At 36.9% G+C, this 25,728-nt stretch overlaps 1 protein-coding gene across 1 annotated transcript in view; it reads right to left on the minus strand.

Moving 5' to 3' along the window:
• The window catches only part of ROBO1 (roundabout, axon guidance receptor, homolog 1 (Drosophila)), a gene marked incomplete at its 5' end in the record, with an annotated part of 51,553 nt that overhangs the window by 19,389 nt on the left and 6,436 nt on the right, over positions 1-25,728 (minus strand). The window contains 7 exons of the mRNA XM_010186936.1: positions 1,237-1,344; positions 3,803-4,138; positions 6,957-7,111; positions 10,745-10,787; positions 13,439-13,465; positions 16,851-17,048; positions 24,295-24,466. Coding sequence (XP_010185238.1) covers positions 1,237-1,344; positions 3,803-4,138; positions 6,957-7,111; positions 10,745-10,787; positions 13,439-13,465; positions 16,851-17,048; positions 24,295-24,466 — 1,039 coding nt within the window. The remainder of the gene's footprint in view (positions 1-1,236; positions 1,345-3,802; positions 4,139-6,956; positions 7,112-10,744; positions 10,788-13,438; positions 13,466-16,850; positions 17,049-24,294; positions 24,467-25,728) is intronic.

Raw genomic sequence — 25,728 nt, forward strand, 5'->3', positions numbered from 1 at the left:
TCTTTGGTATCGGACTATAATTTATTAGCATTATGAATAACCGTAATAGGTGTCAGCATGGAGAATACCACCTTCGTATTTTTAATATGCTTGGGTTCATACCCATGAGATGTTTCACACTGAATTTCAGGTCTTAATGTCACTGAGCACAGGCTCAGCACCACATCCTGATGTTGTAGACCTGGGAACGGGCAAAAGGCTGGCTCCCAGAACATCTCTGAGCAGCTGGGAGAATCACAAGCTGTGCTTATCTCACCCCAGCCACCAAGAATTCAGGTCACCCAAAGGCACAGCAGGCTCACCTACATGTTTATGTCCCTGCTGTGTCCCATTCACAATTGGTTAAGATGAAGCACAGGTAAGGATTAAGGCAACTGGGCTATCAGAGGCAACAGCAGAACAAAAGGTGAAAAGAAAATCCCTGGCCTTCAAACCATACTAAACTATGTTTTGTGGCTCCAAAGCACAGAGTACAATTTCAGTGCCTTGATCAGCATTCCACAGCACAAAAAGCCACCTTGTTTCAAGATCTTTACAGAGGACTTTTAGATTTTGCACAGATGCCAATGAGAAACAAAATTTAACTTTAATTATCTACTGTCTACATTTGAATGATGTACAAGAATAGTTTTGACATATAGCCACCGAAATCCATAAAAATTGTATGTATGCACGAATGCTTTTTTACTCAATAAAATGCATGGGTTTAATTAAAAAAATGAAAAATGTCTTATGGCAGCTCTGTTAGGCATCACTCAAATGTTCAAGTATCTTGAGCCTGTTCATGAATAAGGTTGTCTTGGGTGAGTAGACCCAAGAGATGTAAAAGAAGTCATTACCAGTAAATAATATACAAAAGTACCAGGAAAGTAATATGTAAATTAGAATCCTCTTTTTTTCTGACAGCTGAAGAGGAAATTCTATGACTTGCCTATCTGGAGGCCAAATTATTAACTAGTAGGGCATTAACAGTAGGAAATCCAACATTGATTTCAAGACTCTCACAGTTTTAGACAATCAATTACTTACTTGACATTTAGATGGCACAAAGCAATTATGAGCATGCAACAGAAATACAGGCACCTATTGGCCAGTTTTTATGCTGTTTAACAACTCTGTGCTGTATTCTTGTCAGTAGGTTCCTCCCCATCATCCTTTCTGTAAATCTAGTAACTAGTTCTAACTACAGCTACGTACCAAAAACGTTAAGGTTTTGAAAACAATGTAGATACTTACCAGAGGTACTACTGCCTCTGTCTGAGCTGTTGTAGGATCCACCTGTATTCTGGTCGTATGACTGGTTGTATGGAATAGTTGGAGCAATGTTGTCATTTACCCGGTAATCTGCAAGTTTAACAGTATGGTTAATGCTACCCTTCAGAAACATATCTACTTTTATAAACGTGCTTTATAACACTAAGTAAGGTCTCCTGAAAGTAGCAAGGAAGAAATAAAATAATATTTTGAATGGAAAATCATTCTATAATCATGTTTTATTTTAATGTTGTCTCTAATTAAAAGTTTAAGGTAAATCATGGGAACTTAGTAGCTTCATGGCAAAAATGAAGTAAAATGAAATCCTATGCACAGGGTTGTCGGAATTCCTCTGCCACGATTAAGTCCCAGCGGACATATATACGACCTGTGTGAGCATTTTGCATACGAATAGACTGTCACCTTGATTGATTTTCTACAGTCTCTGCTTAATTTACGCATGCAGGGCAGCCAATTGACTGTGGTAGCTACTTTTTGTATTTCAAACGTGACAAACCCACATAAGAGTCAGCCTTGTATTACAAGGGCCGAATGACCCGCTGGTGCAACAATGCAGCTCCACTGAATTTGGTTTACAGCAGGAGAGGTCTTTGTTTGCTGCCTGCTGGCTCCAAGAAGATTTATATTTACATTGGATCATGCAGGTTCTAGCTACAGGCAGGGCTTTTTTTTGCTAGTGGCTGTTAACTTCCGTCTCCAGTTCCAAAGCACTTGATAGACGTATGATACTTTTAAATCTAGATTTGGCACCCAGATCTGTAAAACTTTATCAGAAGTAAAATACTCATCTGACAGAACAGTCATCTCATGCCAAAAAAAGGAATTATAATTTACAGAGAACAGAAAGGAGCTGAGTTACTCTTCATAGAGCAAATAAAACTGCATCATAAACAGAACCACTGGACATAAAGTAGTGACAATGAAGCACAGCATGTAACTTATCAAAATGGTTATTTCCCATTACAAAAGCTATAGGTATAATCATCAGCAAGATGGCTTTGACTTAGGAAATGAGAAAACCAAGATCAGAATATTGACTCATAAAAGAGCAAATCAAAACAAAAATAAACAAAACTAAGAATCCAGTCCCCATCTGCTGCAGAAATGTTTGTGATAATGTAAGCATGGGAAAAAGAGCAAAATGATAAATTCCACACCAGAGTGTATTCTGTAATAGTTTCTCAGTCTGGTTGCATTCCAGAGACCACGCTGAAGCCCTACATACCACATATGTTTACACAGAGGATAAACAGTAAATCAACACTCTGAAATATGTATATATGACTGTCAGCAGACAATGCTTTAAGGGGGCCTTTCCACACTACAATATGCTAGAGAATATGCAGCTGTAATATACACAGTTTGAAAGATGCAGTATCTTCCAGGGCATAAAAATCAAACATGTTTTAATTCCAGAACAGATATGTAATACACAGTTCATGAAAGAAAACATAATTACAAAAAAATACAGCTTTCACCCTCCAGTAAGGAGCCACAAAAATTGAATTTTCTTTTGACATATTTATGTCAAGGGAAGGTGCCACATTTTATATTGCCCTTTGAACTCCTCTGTGAGTAGATGGGTCCAGTAGAGAAACCAACATTCCTGTAATGAAACGTATCTTTTTACTGGGTAACTTATCATTATGCGATCACTTGAGTTAGAACAATCCATGCAAAAAGTTCCAAGTTAGAATGAGTCCAGTTCCTAGGGATACTGTTTTGCAAATCAGGTTATTAAAAGAGGTTGCATGGTAGCCTGGAGAACTAGCAAGAAATCACATACCTATTTCTTCCAACTCCCACACATTATATTAAAGAAACATGCCCTCAAGGCCACATAAGTACATTCTGATTTTTCCCGTTAACACTGAAATCAATTTATTTTTAGCTTCTGGATCCACAGACTTCAGTCAGGGTAACAAGGAATTTAGTTTCCAAAACTGTGTGCAGTAGCATTGCCTCTCAATATGTGAATTGAAGGCTTGCTAGGAACAAGACTAAAATGAATTGGATCACTCCATTTGCGTCCCCAGTGTACAACACAATACTATTTTACAGAGTTTGATATGCAAAATTTCATTCGTTTACATGAACATGTAGATTTAATTAGTCTCCATCCACGACTGGGAAGAGTGGGTTGACCTATTTAAAATTTAAGGTAGAGTATAATGTGACTACCATGCATCTGGCTTATGAATAAAATATCTGGCCTCTGTCCTAACCAATCCCTTAACTACCATTAAATTTAAATTAATCTCAAATCCATAGGAAATTTATTTTATTTAACTCTTTTCTAAAGGTACAGCTTGTTATTTTTATAATAAATTCAATATCTGAAGGTTATTGTGGTGCTAATTAACTTTCTGACACTGCTAACTGTGGATTTCTAAATCTAAAGAGGGAGAAGTCTAAAAGCACCACAGAAGTCTGTAATTGCTGAACCTGAAAGCTTTAGACTCTCAGCACCAGAAGGTCAAAACTCCTCTGATGCCTAAAGAGGAGAAACAAGCTAAAAGCTCTTCACCTTTGTTTAATTTGTTTTGCTCCATAATGTTGTACTGTATGGGTGCAACCTCTTGCTTTTGCTGAACAGAGGGTTTCCAGTGTTTCTCATTCGTATCCCCGCTGCCATTGTTAACATTATTGCTGATATTTGACTGGATGAGCTGAGTGGTGGCATAAGGAGTGGGCTGCCCAGGCTGGCTGACAAATCTTCCGTCCTTTAGATTTGGACTATTGAAGGTTTTCATCTCATTGATTTTGTTGCTGAGGTCCACGTCACCATATACAGTTGACTCAGGCAACATCAGGTTTGTTTGCTTGTTGTCCAGCTGATTGTTGTAATTTGCTATACAATCGGCTAACCACAGAGGAAAGAAAAAAGAAAAGGTCATTCTGTTCGCTTACACTATACTTTCAATGAAATTCCCTTTAAAAAAATTTTAGTGCATAACTATGGCTTGCTTGCACAAAGCAGAGATACTGTCATTAACTAAATACAGAATATTATTTACCTTATAAGCTACTGCTTCACTGTTTTGATCCACTGTAGATTCAGACCTTCTGAACTGTATCTGCAATAACTTACCTTGCTGGGCTTTTTCTACAGTGGCCATATAAACATTCACATTTTATACATTATTCTCAAAGCAGCATAGATAGCCAATAAATAACTGTGATTAAAATAATTTGCATTGAAAGTAAAAATCAACCAAAACGTAGAAGTGGGAATAACTAAACATCACAGTCATCTTATGTCATATGAATAGCATTTAGACTTTTTTGTACTTGTGATAAGAAACAAAGATACAACAGATTTTTATAAAACAGACTGAAAATTATTACACATAACAAAATTAAAGAGAAACAGTACAACGTGAAAGGTAACTCAGTACCCAGTAGCAAGTCTTTATTTGATTATCGTTTCCTTGTACAATCTTATATTTTGGTTTGAAACAAAAAAATAGGAAAGCAATTGGGATTTTTTGCTAATTTTTAGTTGCTTTGGATATTGCAAAATAAGTAACACCACAGTAATACCATTGTCCTGTATGCTAAATATATACCACATAGACAGCACAAATTTGTTCTTTTAATAGTTATTGCATCATGAGATCATCACTCATTGCACAGAGTAAATTAGACATGTACTGTACTGATGCTCTGTCCACTGCTGGGTGAACCAGTGTGCCTGCCTTTCCACATTCTCTTGCCTCTGTGTGACAGCAGCTCCACACACTTTATTTCTTCTCCATATCCAGTCCACTGGAAGAATACTGAATGGAGCAACACAGTTGGTGGGTCGGCAGTTAGAAGGCGTAGTGAAACCAGCATTCAGTGATCATTAAACAAATATTCTCATTTGCCAGCTGATTAATGCATCAATAATTACATAACAATCACCAGGAATATAGTTTTCATCTTTTAAAAGATGTGGTACTTATGCTAATGAGTTTGATTGAAAACCTGAAGTCCATTACCTGTGGCCACAATTAATTTACTGGAGAATGTGCCAAGTAAAACTAAGTATAGAATTCCGGATTTGACCATTATGCTAAATGAAATAACTACTAAATAGAGACGATATGTAATTTCAAAAATAATCCTAATACATACATATTTTTGAGAAATATATCCTGGAAACAGAGAAATAAAATACTACATGAGGAAGAAAACATTTTCCACATCCACATTTTCAGTGATTAAGGAACAGTATCAGAACATGCCATATACAACTTATCATTGCACATTTCATGCCCTCTAGCTTGTATTTTTTGAGTGTTATACTGTTTGATATATTTTTCTTTCTTATGTGAGCTGTTATTTATTGCTTTACAGTCTTCAACTTCTTGATTTCTACCTTTTAAATGTTTTTGTTTCTGCTTTTTCTTTCACCTACCAAAACCATGCTAGTCTTTTCTCCCTTCCAAGTCTATTGTAAAATATTGGGCAATTACATATTCAGAATATTCTTCACTCCTAATACCTCATGCTTTGCTACAATATCCTTGCAGAGTCACTTACATTTTTTTACCTCCTTCCATTTTCAGCTACAACTAATTTATGTGTAGGGCAATGTAATCACTACCATACATGCAGTGGGTAGACTTTTTACATAGATGCATTAGAATTCCTCATACAAAGAACTTAAACAAAGCTGGTTTACCTATATAACAGAAGATTTATTCTGTTAAATTGCTTTATAGCATCTACTTTTAGAACAGTCTGTTCCCATTCTGTACACTTGGAAGATGGTGCTATACTTAAAAGAAATTAAAAATGCACACTTAGCATATTCACAGCTATAGAGGAGATATCCAACTCTGCTGCTTCAGAGCATAAGCCAAGTCCATGCTGACATAATTAAGAATATTTGCCAGATTTTTCAGGACAGAAGAGACCACTATGAGCATCCTGTCTGACCCTCAAGCTCATAATTTCTACTTGGAAGGAAGGAATCACTTTGCAACACAGCCAAGCTTCATATAAAAGCTAAATTGAGAAAGAACCCATTGCATCCCATGACAGGATGTTACAACAGTTCACAACCCTCAAAAAAAGTGCACTCTTTTCCTTTTCCGAATTTGTTAACTTTTGGCTACTAGAATTCGGTGCGGCTGTACTTGCCACAGCAAAGTATCTCTGTATCAGAAATCTTTTTGCATAGGTATTTGTGGATGTGATATCCTTGGGCAGGGTAGGATACAAGTCTCCAATGTTAAAATCTCTCACCTTCCTTTGAAGCACCTGGCATTGGTCACTGTCAGACAGCATATTGCAGGAGATGAATTACAACCATCACATAATGACTGGTTTCACATTAATCACAGGAGGTAATGCTGTTTTGCACTTGTGCAACTTCACTACAGGTAATCATACTCCCTCTCTGAAATGCTGGGAAACACTAGTAGCAAAAAGCAGCTAGAGTTGTGGATGTTTGTTTTTTTTGCAGGGGCTCCTTCAGTCTACAGCTTGCTACAACTATCCAAAGGGGACAGAAAAAAGTGATCCCAAAAGGGACTGAAAGCACAATCATGACACAGAGGAGAAACTATATTAAGTTTACATTCATTGGAAATAAAAAAAAACAACCAAACAAACCTGCACACTCTCTCTCAGGCATTATAAGTATATACTCTGTAAAGAAGATTCCTTAGCAAGGTAGAAACATATCTAACCTGGTCGACTGTATGTCGTAAGGTTGCTATCACTGTTTCCGTTGCCAGCGGTACAGCAGTTGATGGAGCAGTCATTGTGATTGTTCCCTGTGTTAGGCCAAGTATCTGCTAGCCATGGCTGAGTGGCCGGTTCACTGATGTTTAGGAGTCCTGGCCTTTAAAAACAAAGCTTGGTCATTTCAAAAATTAAACAAAAGCATTTTCGCACTGCAATTATATTCCTCTCAAAAGGTTTGACACGATGAAATATCACATATTTAAAGGCTGGAGCATTGGAAAATACAGCTCGATTCAACTATTTCATGGTTTCTAGTCTCCTATATAACCTGTTCCTTGGTAAGACATTCTGACAGTCAAGAGAACAGCATCAGGTCAGTTTGCTGAACTGCACATATATGTTGGTGTGCAACCTTTAACTGTTACTTTTGGGTTTTTTGGGGTTTGTTTTGTTTTTATTTTTCTGCCCTTTCACAAAGCAAGGCACAAAAGGGAAAATTGGCAAGTCAAACAAACAAAAAATTCACACACGGAAGTGAGATAGATATGCAGAAATGAGAGGCAAGTTTGGATGTGAATACTCCCTGTGATCTGTGATGCCAAGTTCTCCTTACCATCAGATAGTACCATTATAGTGGATGGAAAGGAATCAGTAAATTAAAGAAACTTCCATCACTTGTGAGTATTTGGATCTCACTAAGCATACTGAGTGTGTGATACATCTTTCTTAATGAGTAAGCTACTTCCTAAATCTTTAAGTGGGTGGAACAGCAGCAGCTCCTAAGCAAGTTTAAAGAAACTGGGAATAATAAACACCTTTAAAAAGATACAGGTATCAATGCTGCATAATGGCTGCATTTGGAATTAAGTGTATTCCTGCCATCAGCAGAAAAAAATAGCATTCCTTGGTTTCCAAGTTGCTGAATTTTTCTATTGAGTGCGAAAGACACTGTGATGAATGTTCTGTAGAATCTTTGGTGCCTTTTCAATTTTCACACTGAGAATGCAATGACGTGTTATAAAGTCTCACATAAGTAGCATCCCCTAACAACTTAAAATTGCCTTTGATAACTAAGGTACTTTTAAAAATAGATAATTTTAGCCACTGTCATATTAGAAAAAAAAGGAACAGAGTCTCTTTCATGACAGGATTTAACAGGCAGCTTTCCATTTGAAATAGTGCAGAAACTAGTCTTCATAATATTAGATGTGATACTCTTCAAAAATAAAATATGCTAATCCTCTTAAACTGCAAGTTGAGAATACTCACTGCATCCAGTTAGTTGTGGGGGAGTTAGTTGTCTGTCAGAGCCGCAGGCTTAAGTCATAGTCTTAGAATGACATTCAAAAAATCTATATATATTTGTGTATATATTCTGTACTGCATATGTCATCTGACAATTTAACATAGGAGGTGATGAGGCTTGACTTACTGTCAGGCTAACAAACCAGTCAACACACATGTACTAAACAAGTATTTTTTGAAAATCTGAAATAACTGTACAGCTATGCAGTCTGTAAAGCAGGCCAGCTGATTGGAAATACTCTGCTTTTTTTCTACTACTCTGCTCTTGTAATGAAAGTATAGGTCAAGTCATTCAAAGGAGACAAAGCCTTTCAGAATGTTTCTGCACTTTCAAGGCCTGTGTACTGGACTTTTGGATAGAGAGTTAAAGGTCCTTTGCTTCTAAAACTTACTTTGCATTCACACCTGCTGTCATGTAAGAAGTGTGGTGTGAAGTATTTAAGTAGACAAAAACTCCAGTAATTGAAGCTATTAAGGTGGAACTGCTAGGCAAGAGATGTTTGCATCACAGCTCCATAGCCTGGTGATGATCAGAGATCATAATTTCCAAGAATATTTAACCTTTGCAGCAAATTGCTTCAATTCTTGAATTACTGAACTGGGTCTGGGGTAGGGATGGACTGAACAAGTGGCTGTGCAAGTGCCTGGCTGCTGGCTGGAGTCAATCTACCATAATTACCATGACTTAAATCCTGTCTAGAAAAGAGATTGCCAAAGAAATGGGTACTTTTCAGCATCGCAGAAGTGGGGATATATTGAAACGTATCACTGTGGCATTTTGAATTCTGAACAATGCTCACATAACTGCATTTGGCAAAAATGCTAAGCCTCTCCAAAACATTGCAAATATAATTTAATGAAGTGAAAAGTTTGGAAATCAGAATAAAGGTTTCATATGTAAAAATAACACTTTTTTAGTATTGCAGAAGTATGTTTCATATTCTAAAAAATACAGCACAACATCATATATTCTGCAAATGCTACATATGTAAATGAAAAAAAAGCAGCATAGATATGAGCACCTTAACTCAATTACACTGCTAGATTGTGCCACTGATCCTTAAAACTAGGACAGTAAAAAAATGATGCTGCTTCTCTAGCAGTTCCGAAATGACTGTGTAAGATGTAGACACTTCTGGGTTCATTTCTGTCCTCTGAGTCTGAGTGTGCTTTGTCTAGCCTGTGCTATGGGAAGAGCAAGAAAGCATAGTGGCACAAAGAACACAAAGGATGTTAACTGCATGTCTTTTTTAACAATCTTGTCAGGGAAAGAGAGGGTTCATCTCTGTTCTCTCTTATTTCCTCACTCTCCTGGGGTGAAGGCAGCAACCCAGTGATTTACAGATTTGTGCACTCAAAAATCGCATGGTAACTCTTCTAGAGGTTTTCCTCCATGGTTTTATGGCTACGACAACACAGCAGCATACAGTGCCAGACAGAGATATCTGCAGCTTCTCTTAATGCGCCAGGTTCGGCAGCAGCAGAGTAGCCTCACAACTGTACAGCATTCAAGTAGTCTGGGAATGTTTTAATTTTATGTCTAATCTTTAGCATTAACAATTTTTTGTATGGTCTAGCAAATTAGGAACCGCGAGATGCCACTTGTGAAAAAGGAATTGATATAGGAATTTATTGCCCAGCTGCTCTCTCAGATTTTAGTTTATTTCAGCATTATGCCAAAACTTTAACTGAAATGCTTATAAAAATGCATGCTTGAATGTGACCTATTAAAAAAAAAGGTGTGCTACTGAAGTGACACTGCTCTGACCTGCCTTTTTGCTAAAACTGTTAATTTTTCCTCCTGAAGAAAACTCTATCTTCACACAAGAAATGTAAATTACTGTTTTGTCCGCTTCCATTCATTAAGTGTAAACCCAGGATACATGTTTTAGTTAAATCCTCAATCTACAATGGGCTAGGTCCTCAAAGCGGGGGGGTTTACATTTAAAACCTACCTGTTTCCCTCTCCTTCAGTGTCCCATCTCCTGCAAGTGATGTTTTAACTGTTTTGCATACACAGCAAGTTTTTTTTTTTTAAAGTCACCTTATAAGTCATTTATGTCTTTGGCAATTTTTTCCAATAAACGTTTTCTTTCTTTGTAGTATTAGTGAAGCAGCTATATTTCTTAATCTTTATAAATGCCAAGACTTAATTACTTTTACTCCCTTAATCAGCTGGTAAGCCAGGTCTTTATTTTGAAGTTAAAGTGCTCCCTCTGCTGCTCATTTTTTTGAGATGCAGTTTTTACAGGTTAACAAAGCTGAAACTATTATGATTCATTCTTCGGAAATCAACCTAAAAATTCAAACCATATATCCTGCTTCTAAACAGAAAAATATATGGCCAAAACGTATGAGTTAATAAATAATGACATATCATTGCAAATGATTATTCTGCTATCACTTACAAGGACAATTGTACTCCTAGCATCCTTAGATGTAGTTGCACATGATTTATAGCTTTAAAAATAAAGCACTTAATTACCTGCCTCCACTGCTTACGGCCTCTCCTCCTCTTTGATACGTTACTGAAATAGTTAAAGATAAAAAAGGAGATAATTTAAAAATCATAAAAGACTCCTTCAATAGCAGTATTAAATTTGCCTTTGTTTCATCTTAGCTAAGACAATAAACGTGCATTGTTTATACATTATTCCCGAGTCTTATTCTGCAAGTTATTCTTTCAAATGTAAGTTTATACATAATACTTGTGCTGCTTGATAACTGCTAGTCTTAGCTCCAACAAAGCTCTATATTTCAGTTCTGTTCTGAAAACCACAAACACACACACACATCACTTAAGAAAGCAGGAAGCCATACATCAGGTTGAACTTATCCATAACATAAGTCTGCTGACTTCAGTGGAGTTACTCTGCAGAAGAATTTAGGTCATATATTGATTTCATGAATGGCTAGATGTTACAGCTTTGCTCTACCTTATTATTTTGGTAAGACACATCATGATTCTACAACAGGCTGTACTTCCAATGTAAACAATGGCTCATTACAGCTGAACCTACTGCAAAAACGCATGTTTCTTCTGAGTGTTACTGCACTCATGGAGCAGGCATACTCAAGTTCACAGAAGCTTTGCATTTTATAACTTTTAACAAATGGATTTATTAATGGTGCTTTTTATCTAAAAATTTAAATGTATAAATCTTGGTAAAAAATGACTGGCAGAAAGAATACTTCCTAAATTAGAAGGAATAGCTTTGTTAGCATTTCAGAAGCATTACACATTAACAAAGTGGATGTCCACATGCATTCATTTTTTGGCATGGATTGCATTTCCTTCACAGAAAGCATCATGGTCGAAAAGTTAGCTTTTAGGATGCAAACATCCAAGAAGAAACCGTGCTGTAAAATCTGCAGGTTTGCATTGGGTCTGGCGAAGGGTTAAGGAGATTGCCTCCCTGCAAATGCTGACAGATTCTACATTTTCCAACTAGGAATGTGTTGTAAAAATGCAGCCAAATTCTGTTCTTTAGAAGAACTCCAAACTGGGAGTCTGCAAGAGAGAGATAAATGCTGGCAGAGATTACAATAACAGGATTAAAATGTAGGAAGCATTGCTACAGGTAAGTCTTTTACTGTAGGTAATGCTAAAGAAGAGGGTCTTGTTCCATTTGAAGTCAGTGGAACTAATGACTGGGATCCCGGATTGCAAAAGGATTTTTTTTCCTTTAAATGTTTTACCTACTTTGTGTTTTTTCCAATTTCTTCTTTAAAAATCCCAGTGCTATTTATTTTGAAGCTTTGACATATCTTATGGAGCCCTGATATTTTCTTTTAATGTTAAGAACCCAGCTGAGAAAATATGTTAGCTAACCTACCAACCTCTGCAGAATTTCAGTAGTGTGCTACAATTGTGATTGCAATAGGAGCCCTCTGTTAAGCCAATTCAAGTAACAGCAAAATAATAACAGTTTGAATTAGTGTCTACCGTGGATCTCAAAGGACTTCAGAAACGTTAAGGGCCACTCTGACTCATGCCAAACAGTAAGCAACTCCACTGAACATAATAGAAAGACTTTTGCAACACAATACTATTCAATGTTATATAAAAGCACAAGGATGACAATCTAATTCATTACGATTGGGTCTGTGTAGATGAACACAGACAGACCTGAGATTGCGGTCCAACTTGGAAAGGTGTAACTCAGCTGCTGCCCAGAGGCCAAATTAGTACAGTGCTGATTTGAGCTAATATACCCTGCTAACACAAGTGTGCAGAGCAGGTGGTAGGTGGTTTTACCCTGTGTGGATATACATGTCCTACAAGTCTCTTAGACCTCCTGTGAAAATAAGGGATTTAGAACAAAGGAGGAAGAAACAACCAGTCTGTTCACATAGGCTATAGCTAAAAGTAAAGCAAGCAGTATGCTGCTGAGTGCTGAATGTCTTGAATTGTATCTACTGCAGAGAAGAAGCCACTGAGCCTGTAGGACGGACTGAAGGTCAGCTCTACAGAACGGAAAGGCTGTTACGGACTTTGGTGAGTTATGGCTCAGGTTATGTCATATTTTGTACTTTGCCAAACAGAAAGAAATAGAAGATGATTTAAAACCCACTCTGAATTTCAAATGTACCTCTGTTTATGCAGAACAGGATTATTATTTTAAAATTTCATAGTTCAAATACACTTTAAGGCAGCAAGCAAAGAAATCTATCTGCTATAACATTTTGATTTTCTGTATCTTCCAAAGCAGACCACTCCTAGGTCACTGGATTAATGCAGATTCAGAGGAAAGAAAAGCAGCAAATGTTTCACCAACTATAATCCCACTGAGGTTCTTGCAAGTCAGCATCTGGGCTCTGCTAAGCCAGTCCTTCTCCATTAGAAGCACTTTTTGCATTGCTAGAAGCAGAAGACCACACTATTGCAACGTAACGTGCAAGAAGAGAGCCCAGGCAGTACAAACTGACGAGGTCATGCTACAAAATGGCATGCTTGCATCAAATGGTATGCTGCAAAATGGTACACACAAATGAAATAAAGTATCAGCTACAAAGCAAATATGCACTATTTAGAGAACAAAATGATGATAACTTTCATTAATGAAATCATTTATAAAAACCCTCAGAACAGCTGGGCTGGTTATGTCAGAAAAAGAGAAACAGTACCACAAACACATGCTAAAGTAACACAGAAGGGGGGAAAAGTGCAAATATATACCTGTTGGTGTGAAGGTAAAAGACGGGACTGAAAAATCAAAACAAAATACAAATTGGTTATTAAGCTGAAGAGAGAAAGGGAAACATACCACATTAGTATAAATCTAGCAGACAGCTGAACATAAAACAAATGCATATAACTAACCCAGTAGTTCAGTCACACTGATATAGAAATAAAATCAAAATTGAGATTCAGAAAGAAGCTTGTCTCTGCAGGTACTGTTACAAAAAAAAAAGCCTGATGTTGTATTGTCCTCCTGGGGGGATCGGACTGTGGTTTAGCCTTTCAAATACCCCTCAGTTTGGTATTTCAAGTTTATTCTGAAAATCCTAGCACAAACAAATCCCCCATACTGTTAATCATTTTAGAATGCAGAATGACAAATTCCTTAACAAAGCCTTATCAAGGTCCTATTGAATCTTATCTGCAGTTCACTAAGTAAATGCTCATTACGCTGATCTAATAGGTACACTTCAGCATTCAGTAAGGAAATAATAATCATATAAAGGAACAAAGAGAACTGCTGTTTTACTATCTCTGAATGAAGAATGGCACTAACTCTCGCTGTAATAAAGGCACTAAAATCTACTGCAGCAATTAATTTTTGTTTTCATAGATGACAAACAGAGTTATCTTTCTTTCTTAATCACGAAAAAGGTAAAAGCTTTCCCTAGATGTAACACCTTTCTACCTTTCAACCTTTGGCTTTAACAGGGAAAGGTTAACAAGGAACTATGACACTGCTCAACAATCTTCACTCTCACAGCTACTATAAATCCTCTTTCGATCAATAGGGTCTCTAATCCAAACACAGAGCACTAGCATCTGCTCTTCCTATTAGCACATGCTCCCCCTCCTGTTGGCAAGACAGTATAGTTTTTCTAGCGCTGATGGGCAGAGAAAGGCTAACATTGCCCTTTTCGATCTAATGACAGCCAAGACAAATGTTAGAGAAACAATAAAATATTCACTATAAGTAGCCCTGAGACAGAATTTGATCTGCAAACCTGGCACAGAAAGAAAAGGTTCTGGCTAGGAGAACAACTGCTTACTCTAATTTGCACAATAACTCTGATGTTTGAGGGGAGTCCAGAGTGTCTTGTTATAATTTAGGATATGCTGTAGATTTCCCCTCCTTTTACCATCCCAATTTATTTCCAGAGATATGACACTAAGAAAAAAAAAAAAAAAGAAAAGAAAAACCTCTGAGCATTTGCCCATTTCAGGCTTCATTTGTAGCACAGCTCTTTATCTTGGGAATGACATTGTATTTTCTTTGAGCTAGGCCTTTTCACACAGTCATGTTTAATTTAGCTACATTCAAAAATATAGAACCATAGTAACAAGCTTTCATTAAAATAGAAGGTGCATATAAACCAGAGCTATTCAAAAGAGAATCAAGTGTCTCAAAATTCATTTGCAATCACAAGGACATGAAGAAAACATCTTAAAGTACTGTCTCATTACTCTTCTGAGAGCCAAGTACTAAAGCTACTTTAGTTTCTTAAGGAACTGAGGAACAAATGAACAGAGGTTCAGCTAAATGAAATCTTTATCGCTACCACACGAAAGAACAACTTAATTCTCAGAGCTTCTATTAATAATCTCTTCTGAGTGTGTAAGAGTGCTAGTACAATATGGATGTGTGGGAGTAGTGAAGTATTTTAACAGATGTCAGGCCTGAAGCTAAATATAAGAATAAATAAATAAATAAATAAATGCAAAACTGAAGGAAGTTTGGGCTTGCAGAGATGACTTGATGTACTGCAGAGTGGCAAACTACTTTGCAATTTGTATTTCACTAAAGATGGCACTTTTTTTCTTGAAGAATACTTGATAGTGGAGATACAGACCCTACTTCTCTGTATATTTTCATTACAATCCCCACCAAATAACTCAAAAGATATTTTTACAGATACTGAAAAACACAGCTGTTTTTAACAATAGCTGATGTCATTACAGTAACCATTTCTAAGGACAAATTGTATGCCTTTTGCTTAATCATAGGTACTGCTGAAAGCATAGTGATGTTAGTTTGATAGAACTGTAGAAAAGCGGTATGGCAGCATGCTATTAGTAAAACAAAACAGCACAGGCAAATGCAGCAGCATGTCAGGGTCTCTCTTACCTAAGAAACCCTAGCAGAACAAAATCAAAGGTGAAATTCATCCTCGACTTCTGTGGCTACAACTCTGCTACAGCCTCTGTGCCTGAAGTCTACTGTGAACATTGATACGTTAATAGCACAGAGGACACCTATACTGAGCAATGCTATTTCCATGTTTCCACTCACTCAATTGCTATTTTTAGCAGTGCTTCCTCTTCATAGCAACACACTGCTACTGTTTAAAAACATTTGTGTTACATTTGCCTATCTGTATTACCATCAGACATTCATTCTTCAAGTGACTTAAGAATGTATTCTCATGACACCTTTCATACATTAAGATGCGTGCACCCTTTAAGCCTAGGTCTAGCTTTTGATTGCCAAATATCAAACATTCTCCCTTTATTCCTTCAAAAGCAGGATATCTCCTTTTCTGATTAATTCCAGAATTTATGGTTCTCATTCTATGAGTGCCTATGAGGCACTGCTTTTAGATGTAATGAACTGTACCTTATTGAATTCGGCTTTAATTTCAGGACTTAAACAAAAGCTTATTTAATCAGGAGAAATTAAGTTTTTATTCCTGAGGATCTTCCAGATAGAGATTCCAGTTCAGTTTGTCACAGAGTATACTGTAAAGCACTGCTTGCCCACCGACAATCTGATTATATCAAAGGTATTGATAACATGAAAATGAAGAGTGCTTTAAGTTAGTCCCACTGCTGCCATTCTAACTGAATGCAGATGCAAGATGTGATAGCCCCAGAATTTAGGTCCCAGTGAAGGGTCTCACAACAGCATTTATGAAAAAGGCTCGGAAAGTATTACTGACTGTTATGCTTTTGCAAACAGCCACTTCACCACATTCCCCCGGAACACAAGGAAATTCAAGTACACGCACCAAAAGCGTTACTGTAATGTACACCACTGTTAGTATTTGTAGCAGCAAGCAAAGGACTGAACAGGAGGGACAATGAACTACCATTCATTTGGCTCCTTTTCAGATGGTACAGTGTCAGGTGGCAAGGGCACACTGGAAGCTCCCAGCCTTACATCCACCTTTACATTTCTCATTTGTAGGAGTATCTTTATGAAAAGCTAGTCTAGGTATTTTGCTAAAGGTTTATGTTTTAAACTCAGGTTTAACACGTTACGTAAATATTGCTGCTTTCTGCATTGGCTCCAGATGCACACTTCCTGAAAGTATTGAAGTAACTTGATAATTCCTGCATCCAGTCTTAGAAGAACAAGAGACTGATGAGAAAGTAAATAGTCAGCAAACCAGTGCAATATATAATGTGGCACCTTTTCTGATACCAGCGTAAGTACTAGTGAGTCCATTTCGCTTCTTCCTGTGGCGATATAACCAGATGCTGAAGACCATAAGGATAATCCAACAGGCTGCACCAATTCCAGCAATAAAGGCAGGTTGCTTTACTACATCAGAAATCTGCTGGGCTAAACTGACTTGATCTTCTGAAGAGACAGGGTTTCCATGAGAATCTGAAAAAAAGACACCCAGAATAGTCAATTAATTTGAACGAGCAACTGTAAAAGGCAGCATGACAAGAACTGGCATAACTGTAGTCCAATTTTTCAAGGTAAAATCCTTAAGAGTGCCCTTCAAAATCTTTCTACGGGTCCAGATACAAATTGTTGTTTTCTCTACAAGACAGGTACCTCAACTACACTGACTTTTATTTGTTTACGAAAGCCACTAAAATCAGGCCGCTAGGCTTACAAATAGAAAGTTAGGCTCATACATTTCAAATTTGGGGACTGCCTTTTTTTTTTAATTTTTGTTTTAGCAAAGCAACACCAGCTTCAGAAAATTATTCAGAAAGTCAGCAAAGAACACAACAAGTAAAAGAAAGCCCAAGTATGAAATGTGTAGTCTGTTCTTTGAGCTCTGCCAATGGGTAGAAGTCAGCTACCCATACATCCACTCTCATAATTGAAAATCACAGAATTTCAAATTCAAAGTACATTCACATGAGGTTGGTACTGAGGGATACATTTTGATTCAGCAGTTCCTGACAGACGACTTAAATCTTGTATTACACAGTCTATCATAGTCTTTGCAGTCTCTCAGTTCGACCTCAATTAAAAAAGACTGAATATGTAGAAAGATACAAAGAAGTAAAAGTATGCCCTCTTGACATGGATGAAAAAGCTAAAGTATAACTAAAAAAGGAGTTATGAATTGGTAAAAATAGTCAAGCAGTATCATTATTACTGAACAAGCAGCCCTTTTCAAAAAGTTTATCTTTAAATATCCATTTTTCAAAATAAAAACACCTATTTTTCCACACACTTGCTTTTTTTTTTTCTTAATAGAGAAAGCACCTGTACGAATCAGTGTTTTCTGCTTTCTCTGTACTGATCTTTTGCAAGAACCTTCTAGGAACAGCAGTAAGGATATTCAGTTAGTAACCAATGCTTTCTAACTGAAATGAAGCAACTCAAAGACAAAATACAGCTTTCCTGATTTTTCACCACTACAGTGAGCGCTTACTGGAAATTTCATTACTGCACGGGGTGAGGGCAAGAATTCGAAACCTCTACTCAGAGCGGATATTGCTTTACACATTCCACAGCTTAGTCTTTGAAATACTCATTTTTGCTCTCACCTATATCCAACAGTTAGTTGCTTTTTACTATGGGAAGTCACATCCGATTCAGAATGAGATATTAGTGTTTTAAGGAGAAAGGTGCTGTTATTAATTCTATTAATGTGAACTATATAAGAAATGAAAACCTGTTTACTTAAAAAACAATACCTTTTCCCTATGAAGTAAGCAGCGAACAGATTTTTATTTTTTTATGATGACATGTCTTGCATTATTCCAAAACAGCCTAAATAAAATATAAGAAACTGCAGTATAAACAGGAGATGGAATCACAACAAATCATAGCAGTAACAAATCTCCTCTGGAAAAGAATACCTTTTTGAATTGGAAATGGTTAAATTAATAACAGCTTCTGCCAGTGAAGAATTCCAGATTTCAGTTTTTGTGACATCAAGGTCAAAACCCCATTTGCCAGGGAATCACCACCTCCTCTGACTGCTACCTTATTGGAAATTTTATTTCATATTTCAAGTTCCTGTATCTTCTATGAACTTAAGTGCACTGTCTAGTCTGAAAGTTCACCAGGCAGACTCATTCTTTTCACACTAATGCACCCTTTGTGTCTGCTGGGTTTATAGATTTCATGCCTATTTGTGCAAGGTTAAGATGGGTTGCTTCAGATTTTATGGAGACAGCCAAGTGAAGTTCCACACAAGTGGCCAGATGGGCTTAAACGTATAAAGTATACTGTGACCAATGAATTAAATCTGTCACTCTCTATCTCATCTTTTGTCTCTCTGCAGCTGAGGCCATATTAAGATATGAAAACTTGCACCATCAGTCTCTTTTCAAAATGAGTAAGCCTACTATTTCTATATTTTTCAACAGCACACTACCTTGTACCTCTTAATGGAATAGAACAAAAGATTTCTGGAGAAACTGAGAAAGTTTAGAAGACTGATAAATGCTCTCTCTCTAATCCTCTAAATGTTTGTATTTAAAACAATAAATCCAGGAGAAAAAATAATCACCAACTCAAAAGCCAAATATGAATGCTTTTAAAAATATCAACAATTCAGCCACACAGACAGTATTTTCATATAGACAAATATTTTCCATTGCTCAGTCAATGCATTTATGAAGATTACAAAATACTGAAAAATCTCTTTAAGCATTTATTGTTCTCATTTTTAATTAATATTCATTTCATGGCATTATTTGGCTAGCCATTGCAAGCATAAGAACAGCATAATAACATATTTGCATTTAAGAAACTAGGTTTATGGCATGTTGTACAAAGGTGGACTGTTAAGAGCTGTTACAGTAAATTATCTGGTATATATTTACACACAGTGAAGAGATAATGTGTATTTGTTCATGTACAGTCATATAAACAGCATCATAGAAAAGATGGAAGGGCTTTCAAGAGGTCATATTTGACCCACGTCCTGCTCCTCCTATAATTCAAAAAAAGAATGTAAGCCAAATACAAAGCAAAGGAAAAGAAATCTACCGAACCTCTCATTTCTAAATATTTCCAGGAACATTGGAAGCCTTTCTTTTAGAAGGGCACCTTCCCTCTCCATAATAGTCCTGAATGATCAGTCAGGAAAAAAGCTCTTGAACTAAAAAAAGTACTTTTTCTTCATCCCAGGAAATTTCTGAAAGCTTTGACTGAGATGAAACGGTTCATAATCAACATTCCTGTTCCTGCTTGCACTCCTCGGGGAAACGTGCCAAAATAATAAGTGAACATAAACATTCTACAGCAAAGTGCATCTTACTGCCAGAGCAGCAGCCGCAGCATTTAATGTACTTGAAAATGCCTCAGAGTTGTCGGAGCAGGCTGATCCCACAACTCCCTGAAACCAGCATATTATCACAGTGACTCATCCCTTCTACCCCAAGATAAGAGACTGCTTTTTAATCACAGATAATGTTGCTATGGCTATTGCTCAATAGCTACCCGATCTATCCCAAAGCTCCAAGTTTCAAACTTTAATGAAAACTAATTAGAACTTACATTGAGAAGAACTGGGACCTCTAATTCTCTAATGTTTAATATCCATATAAATAAGAATAGTGTAAAAACTAACATTTAAGTTTTTAAATGTTAAATAAAAGATTACTATACCATTAAGATTGGAATGCCAAAGATTCAAAAAAGATAGGAAATTCCAGGTACACAGGTGCGCAAGCAACCTTAACTTTGCCCTGCATGTGTACAACTTATGGAATGGTACTTTTCCACATGCCTGTCTCATTTAATATACAAAAATGTACAAACAGTAAGTAGGAATACCTAAGTTTTGTTGAAATTACTAATTCTGGCAATTTAAAGCTTGGAGAACACTTGGAATCTGCAACACAATGTCTGAGCGTTTCCTCAAATATAGGTGCATGACGCAATACGAAAATTATTTGGTAAAATATTACCAGGTCAAGAATATACTGTTTTGTTTCCTTTCTAGTTATATATGTTTCCAAAAACGGAAAAATAACAGTTTTGAACTTCAATCTTATACCATATAGTTTGAGGAGACAGCACCGAACTGGTTTGGAAGGGTTTGCTGTGAGGGGGAAAAAAAAAAAAAAGATCACTTTCTTTGAATCATTTGCAGGCCACAGGACAAAAATATCAACAAAGAGCCTGATAACTATCACACTAGAAGTACTTGAAGGACTGACAGAATAATATCCCTGAAGGCATGCTAGCTAGTTCACAAACTGCATCTCCTAAATGAAGGAATTAAAATAATAAAGATTCAATGAGAGTTTCTTGTGTTTTGTACACTTGAGACATCCACTGGTTGAATAATACATTCAACATTCATAACAACTGTGCAGACATCTCTTAATAAATAACTACACACCATATATTCATACAAACTACGTGTTTAGCATTAAGTGCTGCTGTGGGGCTTCTCAGAGCTGGTATCCTGAATGAAATATGTCGCAATATGTTTCAATTTTGCTATGTGTTTGCCAAGAAGCACTGGTAATACTGCCAAGCTATCATAGGTAGTATCCCACCACTGCACAAAGATTAGGATATAGATAAGCAAAACAAGATTTGCTGTGATTTCTTCTCACCAATCTGTATGGAGCATTTCTGTAACCAACACCCTGAAGTTACACGTGTTGACAAGAAAAGAAGTTCTATCAAAATTCTATGATGCTTTTTCACCACAGCAGAGTTTTATAAGCACAATATAGTGAGCTGTGGCTAGCTTTCATGAAATATGTATCTTTTCCCTTACCACTAAAGCTCTTGCAGTCTTTCTTTATGTAAAATATCAACTTTCCTTTTAAAACAAACAAACAAATGCTTTTCCAGCCCTTGAAATTCCACAGAAAGCTTTAAAAGGTCATTGAAAAGCCAAGGGGAACATTCAGTAACCCCAAAGGGAGTGTTTTAAGAAGACACGTGATTTTTCAGTTGATCTCATGATTTTAAACACTGAAAGGTGATTTTTGAATAACAAGCAAGTATATTGTTGGCTTGTCCCTGGTGGCATGAGAAGTCTGGGGTACCGCAGCTCAGTGAGCTGCTTCCTGTCAGCTCAGACATGGAAAATGAAAGAGCTTTGAGCTTACAATTTGTACCTGTCTTTGTAACAGGTTAAGTGTGCGCACAAGGTCACTTATCACAGCTCAGCTGATGCATGGGACTGCGATAGCACACCTCAGCTCTCAGAGAATCCAATTTCTCCTGTCCTATCCTCTTGTTCTGGAAGGCGGCCTCTGAAAGGCGAAGCTTCCTCCTGCCACAGACTAAAACTCTGCCCAGGCATTTCTCACAGTCACAATCCCGGAAGCACCCTGCACAGCATGCACACTAAAATATGAAGTCGCTGTGCAAGAGTGGGCTACAACTGGAGGAAAAAACCTCTTCATTGGATGCTTCAGAGATAGCCACAACATAGTCTCACAGTTTTATAAGAAAAACACATTATAAGGAGTTAGATGTTCGATTTTAATGTAAAAGTTCTTAAAAAAAAGAAAGTGAATATCTAAATCACATAGTATATGCTGTTTCCACATACAGAATTCTTAGTAAGTTAAAAAAAAAAGGAACTAAGGATTGTACTAATTCAGATATCAGGAAAAGATTTCCTGAAGGAATAGTTGGGATCAGTGACAGCAATGTAGAAACCTGAAGTTGTCAGTGCCAAACATGCAGTTCCTAGAGCATGTAGGTACAGGGAGTCAGGACTCTTTCAAACCTAAAAGTAGCATCCTTAGTCCTCTTTCCTCCCCCTTCCTGGCCTCCCTTCCCTCTCTCTGTAACCATGTAATTTATTGCTGGTGAAAAGTGCCAATTGATGACATCAACAAGTTAATTTTCTTTCTTCAGAAGAGCTACCAGAAAACTCCAGTGTCTGCTCCACCCCCGTGCTGGGAGCACATCCAAGAACTAAGAATGTGATTCCTTGCGGGGGCTGTAGAAGAACTTGTATCACACAGCAGTTAGGTAAACTACAGGCATTCTTCTGCCTTGATGATTTTCGGTTGATCTATGCTACTAAAGGGTACTCTTCTTAAATTTAAGTACTAATTTTCCTGCAGTTGCTGAATGGACCGTATCACTGTCTGGGTATTTTAGTGGCATGGATCTCCACAAGACTCCTGTCTCCAGGTCTTTGCCATGTACAGCCAAACAATAGAATTTTTCCTACAGTGTATGTAGATTTGGCCATACCAGTTAATTAGAAGCAAACCTCAACCACATGGAAATAGAACCACAAGGAAATAGATGGATTCTACCAGATTTGCACATTTGAACACCCTCTTGAGGTGTGTGATTGCTTCATGCTTTCTAACACAGTGTCAGTAAAGCCCAGGAACCTGGAAGCAGGCAAAAATCTTACTGTGACAAAGTCTCATTTGTTTCTCTTTCTACTTACCAAAACCCCAAATTCGTTAAGTTCCATTATAAAATTCACTTTCATTTAGCTTTTGCTTATCATCAGAGAAAAGGACCAAAAAAAGAAAAAGTGGATACAAAGTCTTTGGCTTTGAACATCGAGTTTACCACATTATTTTACACTCATAAGCCTCACTAATTTAAAATTTTCAAAATCTAAGCCATATATAGAACAAACTTGACTTTAACTGGAAAGCTGGCTGTAGTAAGCTGTGAATGGAAGCTGACTATAGGAAAGAACAATCCAGCAAATAACTATGGGGTTTTGCACACAGTAATGGAATACCATATAGGCTGTGTGTAATTTTGTCATAAAATCTCTATTAATGTAATTGGGAATCAGAGGCCTGTATAAGTTAAATAAGTTAAAGATGACCTTCATTTTAATAGCCAAGGAAATGTACATGTAATTTTCCAGTGAATATATTAGTTGTTCAGTCTTATTTTCACATGCAGTAATTATAGATTTTTAAACATAAAAAGTGAAATAACAAGGAAGATCTACTAATGATACAAAGACAGATAGGATATAAACCCAAAGCAAGATGCTGAGTTTGCTTTCACAATTATAGGCTGTAATGATAAGGTGTTTTGATACAGGCATGCTGGTAAAGCAGCACAATACTACATCTAAAGCTGCTTTAAATAATCTGCAGTTAACCAACAGCAAAGATGCATTTCTCCCAGATATATTCTGAAGAAATGCCCTTGATTTGCATTTATGAGAGAGAGATGTTAGGTGGAAATTAAGTTAGGAGGCCAAGATTATTGTAAGTCCTCTGTGTATCTCTCTTTCCTGTACTCAGGTTATTTACTAGGCTTTTACACATAGTTGATATTTATTGTGCCTAATTTTAACATACTCTTAGTTTTTTGCTTCAATAAAGAAAGACAGAATCTGATCAAGACAAATTACATCCCTAAACTAAAGTGAGTCAACACTTAGTGATTCATACTCCCCTATATGTTTTATTACACCGGTCTTAAATGTGAAAATTCACTTTGCAAAATCAATAACCAAAAAGCACTGCTGAATTGGGAGACTTTTAAAAAAACTGTGTTGTTATAATCCCAGTTTTAGAATGCAGTTCTAAAGCATGTTTAAATCCAGAAATGCCAAGTCCTGCTATTCCAGAGATCAAGTAACACTACCTATATCATTTGTCTTCAAAGTATTTCTAGTGTCATCAAAGCCAAAAGCAAACAAACAAAAATCATTGAAACCCATAGGTAGGATTACCAGCAGGCTTACCTAATTGGATAAACTGGGGATCACTTTTCACTCCAGGTCCTGCCCCTGTACTTGCTGCCACTTCCACACTATATCGAATACCAGGAACTAGGGAGGGGATGACTACAGAAAAGGTGGAACCATCAACCGTCTTGTTTATATGGTATCGACTTTCATTGCCAAGACACCAAACCTGTAGGGAAGTAAGTGTATGGTATGTATAAATGTTCCAAATTCTACACCAAAGGGTAAGTAGAGGGAAGGACGACACATTTCCTTCTGCTGAATAAAGAAATATAGAATTTTTCACCACTCTAACATTTGCAGTCATGGATCACTGTGCTAAGCACTGTACGAATACTGCAAAGATACTTCTTGTTCCAAAGAACAACTCCAACTACTAAAATTATTTGATGGGTTTATCGTAATTCATTTACAGTTCAACCAGTGACATCAGTGCTAATAAAACTAAAAGCATTAGTAACATGGAACAAACAAGGGAAGCTCCGTAGCCAAGAATCACTCACATAAACAACGAAGTTAAGTGCATTCAGTTAAATGAATTTGCAATTCTCTTGTTCAGGAATCATTCGTCAAGGAAAGTTTTCTTCACTCAGGTGCAAGGGTAAATCTTTCATTACATGACGGCACAAGAGAACTGATGTCATTATGGAATCTAAACGTTTTATTTTTTTTATGGCAGCAAGAGGCAAGGATTGAGTAATATGCCATCTTCTATTGAAAGACAACAGCATGACTACCGATCTCTTTTTTGGCTGAGATCAGGACACAGGTGTAGTGATTTCGATTCACCACTTTATAAATTACATCAGTGAAATTAAATAACTAGGAGAAACAATATGATGAGATTTTAATCTCTTCAGGCCTGCATCATTGATGTGGCAAATGCTTTTAAGAGTATGGTTGAACTCCCAACTGTTATTAAAGATGGAGTAGCAGTTAATCTAGATCTGCTAATAAATTGATGAAGCTCTGTTGATTTCCTTTTTACTCCCTTCCCACAAATATATTGCTCTACAATGAATATTTATCCAGAAAGTTCAATCAGCTAAATTCAGTACTTTATCTGTAAAGAAGCAAACTTTCCTGAGAACAGCAGCATTTCTGAACCTGTGCTGATTGTACACAGGAGGGAAGATTTTGCTTTTTGACAGATGGAGCTCCTAAAAGATTTAGTGCCTAGATAGCTATTCTTAATCCCTTGTGCAAGTTTGCCACTGTGGAGATTGCCAGGTGAGTGAGCTAGAGTTTCACATACAGAACAATTGCTAGGGACCTTTCTGTAGAGTCCTTTCTGCCTGGACACTGGACATTTTATTTCACCTTCAGGAGACAGTAAGACCCTTTTTCCTTCTCTGGATGCCAAGGATTAAAACAAAGCTAGTGGGACACTTTGAAGATCTGAAATATATTTTAAGCTCCCTTAAAAGAGAA

This window comes from Mesitornis unicolor, unplaced genomic scaffold, assembly GCF_000695765.1.
Source record: "Mesitornis unicolor isolate BGI_N332 unplaced genomic scaffold, ASM69576v1 scaffold21576, whole genome shotgun sequence".
Taxonomy (NCBI): domain Eukaryota; kingdom Metazoa; phylum Chordata; class Aves; order Mesitornithiformes; family Mesitornithidae; genus Mesitornis; species Mesitornis unicolor.